The sequence below is a fragment of the Leucopleurus acutus genome (genome assembly GCF_964270905.1).
Source record: "Leucopleurus acutus genome assembly, chromosome: 3".
Lineage (NCBI taxonomy): Eukaryota > Metazoa > Chordata > Mammalia > Artiodactyla > Delphinidae > Leucopleurus > Leucopleurus acutus.
The window spans coordinates 69409478-69421495 of NC_139145.1; the positions used below are offsets into that span (position 1 = coordinate 69409478).

General features: G+C 37.2%; 1 protein-coding gene across 4 annotated transcripts in view; it reads right to left on the minus strand.

The window, feature by feature from the left end:
- Nucleotides 1-537: 537 nt before the first annotated feature.
- ISOC1 (isochorismatase domain containing 1) overlaps nt 538-12018 on the minus strand; it is a 31495-nt gene continuing 20014 nt past the window's right edge. The window contains exons 6-8 of one of the 4 annotated variants that reach the window (XR_014326097.1): nt 11544-11638; nt 10093-10210; nt 539-3249 (exon numbers count right to left, since the gene is read on the minus strand). Coding sequence is in view for 1 of the 4 variants with exons in the window: in XM_082836300.1 (XP_082692426.1) it covers nt 11621-11638 (18 nt within the window). In the remaining 3 variants the exon portion in view is untranslated. Of the gene's footprint in view, nt 10211-10914; nt 11639-12018 lie in introns of those variants that run through there. The other 3 variants (XR_014326096.1, XR_014326098.1, XM_082836300.1) reach the window with 3 other exon arrangements.

Consider the following 12018-nt stretch of genomic DNA (forward strand, 5'->3'; position numbering starts at 1 on the left):
CAATTTCTTGGGCAGGGGCCTGAAAACCTGATTTATATTAAGCTCCCCAGGTCATTCTGATGCACAAAGAGATTAAGAACTACCACTCAGTTTTAAAAGGTACTTAGGAAATACCACCTACCCCTGCATAATCCCATTTCTTCCTCCCCACTATGGCTAAGACATAGAATATACTGAAAATGGCAACAATGTCAGATACAACTCAGGACTATGTAATGATCCAGGGGCATCAGTGATGAGAGAAATGTCTCTGTAGCTTCTTCATTAGTTTTCTCATTCTTGAAATTCTCAAAATGCTCTATTGTCAGAAGAAGTTTGGGAAAATGATGTTTAGAGAGCCTAATATTAGCTTGACAATGATGGTTGTAAATAAACTTAATACGCAGTCATACATTCTTGTATACAGCTAAGGCCTCTGTGGCCCAGTTCAATACATAACATCTCAAAACACTTAAGACAGCAGAAAATTGTTTAGCCAAAATATTTGAACCTGATATTTAAAAAGAACAGATGTTCATCTTTTAACTAGAATGAATTAAGTAACATGTATTTCTGATTAAGTACATTCACTGAAGAAATTTGGAGAACACTGAAAAGCATAAAAAACAAATCAAAATACATTAAATATCAGCCTCAACTAGAATGTAAGTTCTATAAGCAGAAATTTTTGTTTCAGGCATTGCTGTATACACAGTACTTTGACTAGGTCCTGGCACTCAAACTGACTGTTCAGTATTTTATATGGTTGAAAAGAAAATAACTATTGATATTTTGACAAATATCCATCCATGTCTCTTCTCTCATAAGCAAACATCCATTTATGCATCCCTCAATGTTTCACTCCTTAGAACTTACTAAAATTTAAAGAACATGTCTATACATATATTTTTAAATTTACCATCTTCCCTCTGGAAAGTTTTTATTAATTACATACAAAACTGTACCAGACTGTCTTTCTGTTTGTTTGCTTCCTTTTCCAAGTATTTTGGATAGTAATTTCCTATTTTCACTTACTTTTTTTTTTTTTTTTTTTTGCGGTACGCGGGCCTCTCACTGTGTGGCCTCTCCCATTGCGGAGCACAGGCTCCAGACGCACAGGCTCAGCGGCCATGGCTCACTGGCCCAGCCGCTCCGCAGCATGTGGGATCCTCCCAGACCAGGGCACGAACCTGCGTCGCCTGCATCGGCAGGCGGACTCTCAACCACTGTACCACCAGAGAAGCCCCACTTACATTTTTGATGATAATTTTTCATGCTGTGGTCATCTGCATTCTTTTTTGGTAAACACCTGGCAATTTCCTATTTGCCCATATTTCTAATGTAAAAAAAAGAGCTGCCAGTTTAAAAAAAATTGCTAACAAGTCTTTACGTTAAAAAGTGTAAGTTCTTTTTAATTATGTGCTGCAGAATTTTCCAAAGTTGATGTTTGCTTTTTAATATTACAGAGTTATAAGATTTCGCTTATTTTGTAGTTACATTTCTTAGTATTTTATTACTTTTTTCAATGCTGAGATAAGCTTAAAGTAATAAAATGTGCCTATCTGCTCATTATGTATGGGGGATCATTAGTTTAGAGTTCAATTTGGTGAAGCTGTCTTTATTCTGGGAAATGGGACCTGACTTATGGTATCAAACTATGAATAAATGAGTAAAGTATGCTGCAACTTCAAAATTATGAGAAATTTGTGAAGAGTTGGTCATGTAGTGAGTTAATAATTGATGCAAGAAATACAAGTTATAAGCATGCATATTTGGAATACTTTTTACAATGTGGTACTTAAATGAGCTTATTATTATCATTCTCTCTTCCTTAAGATTGAATGAGGTAAGCTTAGAAAATGAGCATTGATCCTCTAGCCTTAGTGGGCATCTTTTCGGATCTCCCTTGTTAATGGATATTCTCAGTCTCTGACTCCTTTCTGACATTATGGATGACCTTTCCATGTAAGCCCAGGCTACCCTGTCAATTAGCTTCTGAGTGTGTTTCCTTGAGAGAATACAAACAGTATATTTAGAGGCTATAGGTATAACCTTATATTTCCCTGAACTTACCAGCTTACCTTTGACCTCATTTTAGGACTGACAGTAAAATCGGCTATGAGAATGCAAATGAATTTAGTTAAATTTTATTTTTAAAGTACAAAAAGAATTCTCTCTGTGTTGCTTTGAAAATGACCTAGAAAGTAGGTCCAATTCAGGATAGTGAAAATTCACTTTGGTTTTAATATTTAGGTGAAATAATGCATACAAACTAATGATTTGTTATAAAATTTAAATAATTCTCTCAATATTACTCCTAAATTTCATATAAAGTTTGTTTTTAATAATCTGAGATCACAGAAATCACTAGAAATCACTGGGAAAAAATGCACTGTTGTATTATGACTTTGCCAAAAGTGTTTATCTGATTAAATTTATTATGTTTCCTAGCATTCCCTAAACTGACACAGTGTCTAACTCCATTTTTTTAAAAAGTAACATTTCTGAACACCTAAACCTAAAAATTGATTACTAGCAGGAATTACGGGTAAGTCTCACTTTTGAATTCTTTGATGAATTAGAAATTACCTTACGAGTAGATAAGTGCCTTAAGATGGGGCAGTTTCATATTATGTCTTTGTATCCTCAGAGTTCATCTGACATGCAGAACATACATACACATACAAATCATTGTTGAAAAATTAAATCTGCAGAGAGAAGGATGGCTGGAGACAGAACGCAACCAGGAAAAAGAAATATTAGCTCTGCCAGCCCTGTTTCAGTCATACTTTTGACTATTTATAATAAAGGAAAGTAAACAGATTGGAAAGCACCACCAAATACCAACAATTAGGTCTGCAAAACCCTCAGCAAAGCTGTGGAGTTTTACTCCAGTCACTCATGTCCTCTCCCCTACACAACTGCCTTATTCAGGCCTCACTGCTTTCACAGTGCATAAGGAAGCACTGAATCCAAATATTCAAATGTATGCATTTATACAGAACACAAATAAGTAGTTCAAAATCCTCTCAGGAATTTGTATCAAATACTGTATACTTCTTATAGCTAAAGACAGTAGGCACACCAATTAAAAAATGATTTTCTGATTTATAAATTTGTATTTAACTAAACAGTAAGTAGTGAGTCCTCATTTTTCATACCTTGGATCAGCTTTTCTTTATGTGAAGTCACCAGGTCTTTGAGCTTTGGTTAGCAAATCAACAATATCCCCTCAAAGCTCTGAGGAAATGTGAACAGCCTTGATGTGGCCTGGTTAGGAAGACATGAAAACCCACTGAACACATCACTGGCGGAGGAGATGAGTTTGCATTTCAGTATCTCATCCGTAAAGCAAATTCGATGAGTTAATTTCTAAGGCTGGATTTACTGAAAAATTCTTAATTTCTAATTAAGGATTCACTATTTCTCAGTGTATTTCACCAACTAGGTTCATAACAAATCACATACAAGATACATGCCTCTCCACAAACAAGAATAGAACAGAAAGCCGGGGGGAAATACTAAGAAACTTGTTATCAAAACAGACTCTAAAAGGAATGTCTGAAAATACTGCATCTCCTTTCACTGAGCTATTACCACTTTCTTCAAGTGATATTTAGATTACATGATCCATTTTTATAAAATGAAAGCCGAGATACCAGCATAAGTTACATCCCACAAAGGCAGGGACTTCACTTTTCTGTAAATGAAGATTTATATGGAAGATAAATAATAAAACATGAGAGATGAGCTGCTCTGGATGAAGCAGTGTTGAGAGCCCTATTCCCATATCATGCCCCGAAGGGGCGCCATAGAGCTTCTAGTGCACGTGTTCCCGGACTAGGATCCAAGCGTGCTTGTACTGAGATATGGATGTTTCCAGCCCTCTGAGCAGCCAAAGCATTTCAGTACGTTGCCTCTTCTGATCGAGCTTTATCAGTTTACCCTAAAGTACTCTAGAAATGTTAGTTTTCTTTTTTACTTGCACTGTGATAGAAAGATTGAAAACCACTGTAGCACGACAGATAAATTAGCCAGTTAAACTTGAGTTAACAGGTGTGACCTGTTGCCACTGACAGAAGAACCTTAATATGGCTCTTAAAGTACCTGTGATTGGGATTGCAGGCCCACCCACCTGAATTTGCTTGCCAGCCTGCCCCACAAGGCTGAATAAACTGAATCGCTCAATTCAACTGCTTACTTGGGCGGGGGGCGGGGGCGGGCACTTAATTTTTCTCAGAAGATCATTTGGCTTCTTGGGGTACCTCTAGCTCTTTATGATAAGCCATGCCATCTGCATAAGAAAAGGTAGCTCTTTTTCTATTTTGTGATTGGAAGGCATGCAACTAGTTCATTAAGGGGGAAAAACATGCCTTAATTTGGGTAGAAGTTAAAGAAATTTGAGCCAAGGTCTTTGATATACACCACTTGAGGTGAATATCTTCCATCAGAAGACCTGCCCTGTCAGATTAGACTTTCAGAAGTATTCAGAGTTGAGACTGTGTTAAGTGCTTTATAAACATTACATGAAGTTCTCATAAGTAAAAAGATCTTCTTTTTTAACAGTTGAAAAATCTGGAGTTCACAGGAGTGATGATAAAATTCGATTTATTCCAGGTGATCTCTAAGTCCTAACAGATAAGACAACCTGGTTGGTTGAACCGTTCCAGTAGCTTACTGTGGGCCTGTGTGTGGGTGACTAAAAGCACGTGCCCTTCACCCCGTCAGAATCCTGAGCTCTGTGAAAGTACATTAAATGTGGATGCAAGGTCTCCAGATGATTTTTGCTGTATAGACAGACTGAAAATCGAAGTGAAGGGCTGCCTGTTTACCAATGAAGGCAGACTAATTCTTAAGTCCATCTTCAAGAGTGGCAGATGAAGAGTTACTTAATAGCAATCATCAGAAAACATTCAGACCTAGTTCAACTAACAGCTAACATTCAGCTAACAGTTTTGGAAGCAGGCAAAATTCTCCCAGTGCCTTTTTCAATATGAAGTAATTATCAGATGACTCCATACAAGAAAGATGTATTGGGTGAAGACAGTTTCATAGAATTTCAAAGTGGGAAAAAAAAAACTGAATTACAGGTGTTTTTTTTTTCTAACCCTGGCATATTAGATTCACTTTGGGACAATTTTTAAAATACTGATTCCAGGATTTTAACCAGAGATCAACTGAAACAGAATTTCCAATGACAGACATGAATATTAGTACCTTTTTGAAACTCCCTGCTGATTTTTATGCATAGCCGTGATTTAAGAACCACTGTTCTAAGGCTTTAGAGTGAGGTTCAACCTGTCACTTGATTATTAGGCAATGCTTCTCTAACTTTAGCCTGCATAGAATCACCTGGAATTTTGGTAAAGCACAGATTATGTCCTGGTAGTACTAGCATGGGGCTTGAGATTCTCTATTTCCCACAGGTATGATGGTGATGATTTGAGGGGCTCGTTGAGTAGCGAAGTCCCAGAGCACTGGTTCTCAAACTTGGCTGCACACGTATCAGGCCTACCTGTCCCATTTCATTTATTTGTATTGCTTGCCTCACCCCGTGGGCAATCAGGTTTGAGCACTCTGGGTTCCGCAATGCCTACTGCACATTAACCCCAGGTCACCCAGCACGACTAGCAACACCCCAGCAGAGCTGTCTTTAATCGATACATACCACGAATAATTGGTCTACTCAACAGAATTTTTTTAGACATTGCCCTGGTGTATGTATCGTGAGCTGTCCTTCCCCATAGCTGATATTTAAGAATATTCAAGGCTACGCAGTTAGTGGGAGAGCCCATAAAACAGGGTTCATTCATACCAACTCCTAGCTCAAGGCTCTTAACCTCTCTGTGTAAGGATAACAGAAACAACCCGACAAGGTTATGAGTATTAGGGAAGTCACAGCATCTAAGTACCTGGCTCAGAGTAAGTGGTATCAAGCTCCTATTACTGCCCATTTTGTACGAAGCCCTTCACCTGTGCTGGGCATGGCCAGTGCAGGTTGTGCAGCTCCTTTTAGACAACTAGATTGTAAGCTCCTTTAAGGAGTAAAATGTCCTAACCTGTTAAGGCAGGAAATGTTACAAATATGAAAACAAACCATAATATAGATTATATATTACAATATAATTGTATCTATTAAACCAAACTAACCAGCCAAAAGCCAAAGAAACAAACCCTGCCAGAAAGAATTAAAATGAAAAGGCTCCAGGCCCTGGATTTAAAAAGCCATAACCCATCTGGGGAGAATTTGTTTTCCAGCATTCCCCAATTATGTCCAGGACCTCATCTTTGTACTAACCACCCTGTGTGACCTGTTTTATCTCTCATTAGACTGAACTTCTTCAGAACAGCTCTCTCTTCTGGAGACATTCCCCAGCAGGGAGGCTTTCACTGGGTAGATATTCAATAAAGCAGTACTGAAAGAACAGACAAACCCATATATATTCACTCCAGAAAACTCTTGGTAGCCAAGGTTTGCTTGCAGTCTATTTCTCATGTGTTAAAATACTTCAAAACCTGTGCTGCTGGTCTATCAGTGACAGAATGTGTTTGCTGGATGATGTTAATATAAATAAACCCCATGTACCGGAACATCTTTCCACATTCTAAGTAGCCAAAACAGAGTTTTGTGTACAATCTAAATTTTAACAGTGATAGCATGATTGGATTTTCCAGAACTATTTTTGCTATTTTGCAAGTTAATGTGGACTCAAATCATTTAACATCTTCCCAAGTATCTTTCATTTAAAAATTTAGTAGTTCTTTTGAGTAGAATTTTTCAAGGGGTGAAAAGTAGATGCTTACCCTATTTTTGAGAAGTTTCGACCAACAAAGCTGATCTTAATGTAGTAATCTTCAGCAAAATTTGTGAATTCACAGAATTTATTCCAAAATCTAAAATAAAAAATCTATAAAATGTGTTTCACAAGATTAAGTAATGAGCTCTCATTCATTTGTTCTTGAAAAAAAATCTCAAACAATGCATTCAATCTAAAATCTCTAAGCTGGTCCAGACATTCCATAAAGATGATAATTTTTTTAATGAATGCCCTTATGCCTTATATAATCATTGGAATTTTTTTGTTTATCAAAGAAAATGAGGTAACATTTCTTGTTCACGCTTTTATAATTGTGTTTGCGTTAAGGTATGTCTCTTAAAATTATAAAGGGCATCCCTGTTTGAACCAATACAATGATTCATCTTCTCTCCTAAGAATCCATTTAATACTTGAGGGGAATCAGCCATTCTGTGCTTGTGTTGCTTGATTTTGTAAAAATTCTGAGGCTTATTTTTTGCCTTAGGCAACCTGTTCGGTCTTATTTTAAATGAAGGTTTTCAGAAAAGTATAACCCTAATATCTAGATGAAAGAGTAGATATTTTTTGTCATCTCATCCAACTCCATTTCCTATACAAGAGAACCTAGAGATGTCTCAGAAAGGCTTGTTGAAGGCTGCTGCAGAGAGCTAGGACAAGAACCAGAGCCCTGCCTCACTACCCTTTCCACTAAAGTTCACCACACCTGTCTGCTGGGAGGTAAGTCCTCCTTAGAGCTCTTGTACTCCTCCAGGTCTTGCTGGGTGTGCCATGTCTTCAAGGCCCTGAACACTTCTACCCAGCCCACTTCTCAGTCTTGTTTATGCAGCCGGTAACCTTGAGTAATGAGGTAACAGCTTTTTATGGACAAAGAACAGGCTTGCTTACTGTTTGCTATAAAAGTTCAGTGTAAACCCACTGAGTGCATGGCATCCATCTGGTACATACTGCATTGCCCCTGTGGGACTTAGGCGTAAAGGGAACCAATGCACACACGCTACTGCTCACACTGCTTGCATAATTAAGTCCTTTGTCTCTGATCCAGGAATGTCATGTCTTCTGCTAGCATCCATGAAACAGTAGCAAGGTCATTATCTTATAAGAAGTGTACAATCAAATCCCAAGCCTGCCACTGATTTTAGCTTGAAAATTCATGTCTACAGGTTATTATAGCAAATGATTTAACTAGATTTATTCAGAACATATGAGATTGGTCAACATGGAAAGAGAACAAGGGCGACCATATAAGTGTGTTCCCATTCCTCTTAATTCTAAAAAGCTTTTATGTTAATTTTGGTTCTAATCATGTCACTGAAGACTTTTTACTCAAAGCTAACTAAAATATTCAGGTATTTAAAAGAGATGGATTTAGTTTTAGCTAAGTATAGTTATTTTGTAATTAAAATATGCAGAAAGTAATTTGTCAAAGTCAATATTCGCCATAGACAAATTAAGCTTCTATTTATCTCTGGAAGATCTGAATACAGAGGTTGGGCAAATTGACAAAATTTCTGACTAATTACTTTTTTGAATGCATAGCTAAATCAATTTAGTTAATATTTAAAGGAAGATTAAAGACAGCAAGACGGTTGGCATATAATGGAACTCACCTTTCTCAATGAGCTCTCTAAAGAATATTTTAAAATGTTTAGTCTTCAAAAAAAGCTATTTATAGCAAACAGAGCATAAAGTTGTCTATATAGAAATTTTTCTAAAACTTGGAAATAAAGAATCCCCTCTTGCCACCCATGCCTCACACATCATTACTTGCTCACAGAGGCTTCCCTCGCACAATGACTGTCTCTCGTGATGGCCAGAGGGAGTACAGCATAGTAGTTATGGCAGTTACAGCAGTTTCTAAATTCTAGGTTAAAATCTCACCCTTCTCACTTCCAACCAGATGGATGACCTTGGGCAAGTTACTTATTCACTTAGTTCTTCAGTTACATTATATGGTTGTTATGAGGATCCAGTTACTTAATATGACAGACGCTCAAATGTTAAATTTGATTCACTTTAAAAATCTGAAGTATATAATTTAGAACTGCAATGAACCTTACACATGGTACAGTTCAGTCCAATCTCTTCATTGTACAAATGAGACATTTGCCCCCAGTGTTAAAGCTATTAAGAATGAAGCTGGGTCTACAATTTCAAAGCTTTCCATTACACAATGCATCACATAACCAGTGGCTCTTTCTCCAGTAAAGGCAATCCCCCATTCTTCTCTTTCCTGCCAATTCCCTCCACCAACAACTCCAACCATTTTTTTTTAATACGAAAAGAAAGGTATGTGATAGATAAACACACACAATGTTACATCTACATCGTGCTGTCTACCTGCAGGAATGAATTGCTGGAATCCAATATGGACATCATAGGACACAGTATTTAAGTTTTGCCAAATTCTCCAAAAGAAAAAAGCACTTATTGGCATACAAACAATACAACCAAAAAGATGCTAACATTTGGGTAACGGCTAACAATTTACACCTGCCTTCTTTGTATGTTTCACGTATTATTTCTAGGTCTTAATTTCTTGGAAAAATCCCCACATTTCCGACATTTACAAAGCATTCCACATTTTTAGTTGGGGCTGCCAAACAGGCTATTTTGTGAAAGCACAATATGCATCTTCCAGAAGTCCAATTCAAAGCTGCATGTATTCAAAATACGTTAACAGTGAGCATTTGTGTATTAACCATAGGTTCTGAGACACATCACCTTTCATTTCTTGCATTTACTGTCTCAAGTGGGAGGAACAATTCAGCAAGGAAACAGCTGTGAGAACAATGAACAAATCTGAAGCCAAGGGACTTCTACAGTTTAGTGAAATATACTGTGCAACTAACAATTATATCAAGAAACGAAGCCTCATCTATGACAGGTATGCTCTAAGTTGACTATTTTCTGCAATAAAAATGACAAAAAGCTAACCTTACAATGAAAAATGCTACATAATTAATACAACAGACATACACTTTCCCTCCCATCCCACTTTTCTGGAAATAAATTAATAGAAGCTAGATTTATTGTCTTGATGGCATCCCACTTATCTTCTTCCTCTTTTTCTTCATATAAACATGATTGCAAATCAAAAAAAACAACAAACAAAAAAAGCAAGTACATTAATTTTCTATTGCTGTGTAATGAATTATCACTAATTTAGCAGCTTAAGAGACGTTTACTACCTCATAGTTCTGGAGGTCAGAAGTCCCGGCACAACATGGGGGCCATCTCGGCTCAGGGTCTCACAAGGCAGAAATCAAGGCATTGGGGGTCCCGCCCGCATTCTTACCTGGGGGCTCTGGGGGAAAACTTGCTTCCAGACTCACTGAGGTTCTTTGCTAAATTGAGTTCCTTGTGCTTGTACAACTTAGGAGCCTGTTTCCTTGCTGGCTTCCCAAATCCTCAGCCTTGTAGTAAGCAACAGAGAATCTTCTAAGTCAGCAACAGGGAATCTCCCTCCCATGAAAGCCCTCCCACAGACTGAATCTCTTTTGCCAGGAACAGCCCAGTCCCTTTTAAGAGCTCACCTGATTCAATCAAGAACACAAAGGCAGTCTCCCTATCTTAAGGTGAACTGATTTGAAGCCTTAATTACTTGAGCAAACCCTTTACAGCTGAACAGAGATTAATATTTGCCTGTCAGGGGCAAAGTGTGTGTGCACCAGAGTGGGAACCTTGGGGCCTAGTTCAAAATTCTGTTTCCTACAACAGGGAAATCAAGATTACAGTCTCTTTAACCGGAATTAATAGGCTATTTTACTTGACCACCATTTTGGACTTTAATCTCTTCTAAAAATAAATTTTCAATAAGATGTCTGCTATTCAGGCTTAAAAGATAAAGAAAAGCAACATGGTAATAAGAATTCTAAAAGCCAACTGCAATTATTTCATAACCATATCAAAGTAATCGATGTATCTCATTACGGTAGCCTAGTGATTTTTAAATTTTTTAATCATGGGTTAAACAGTGACAATAATGCTCCATGGAGGATCAAGGAAGCATGAGTGATGTAAGAATATTGATTTGTAGTTATCTGAGGATAAAAATAATGGTAATTTTCATATTATCAGCCATTCTCCCGAATCAGTTCAAAACCATCTGGAAAGAAGTAAGGCTAGACTGAAGATGGGGCACAGGGAAAGTTCTCGGCGCTGGAAGCAGCCCTTTAGCTTTGCGAATGTAAACAGTGTAGTGTTTTATAGATTCTAAAATGGATCCTTTTTACTGTTCTCCCCCCTTTCCTTCTGATAATCTCTAGCGTTATCAACTAATGTAAGGAAGCCCAGGGCAACGTGTTAATTAATGTAGTTGTCATCTTGCTGAGCCTTTCCTCACCTCTGCAACTAGAAACATCTATCTCTGTGTCTCACTAGCCACACTTGTGAAAGAAAACCGTTGTAGAATTTTACAGCTGAAATGGACCTGAGATCATCATCTTTAAAGTTCCACCCAGATCTAAAGTCATATTTACCCAAATATCAACTTTTAAAAAGAGAAAATATTCTTCCTAATTAGAGAAATGTGGTAATTAAATGGATGTTATAGGGTATTTGGTTTCCTGGTTAGAATAACTTTTATTACTTTTAATTTCAGATAAAGTTTCTGCATATGTTTTAGCATTTCAATAAACGATGTGTCTTGATCTTGTTTCTAACCCCCTTGCAATTCAAGACACTGGACTATTCTTTTGCTTATGTTCTCAAGGTCTTTATTTACATCAGTTAAAAGAATTTTGTTACCTTACAAAATTGGAGACACTTCCAATTCAAAGACTAATGTATTAAAATCAATTCAGGTTTCCTATAATTAGGCCTCATCACCTTGCTTGCATGATCTGCAAAAAGAAGGGAGAACGCAGAATTCACAAGTATATTACTCTAAACTTTGTTGTACTGACATTCCTGAACCTTTGACATAATTCAATTCACTTTTACTGAAAGGTTATGATATATCTGATTTTGTACCAGACCCTAAGCTTCCTTGGGGCATCTTTCTATCCTCAGCACATGTTTAGAACTTAGTAGGTTCTCGAAATGAGTTTCCAGAATGAGTATAGAATAAATGCACAGGTCCTACTTTCAAGAAGCTTAGAATCTAGTGGCAAAGACAGATTTTAGCCCAGTGAAACCCATTTCAGATTTCTAACCTACTGAACTGGAAGATAATAAATTTGCATTGTTTTAAACCTCAGAGTTTGTGGTAATTTAATATGGT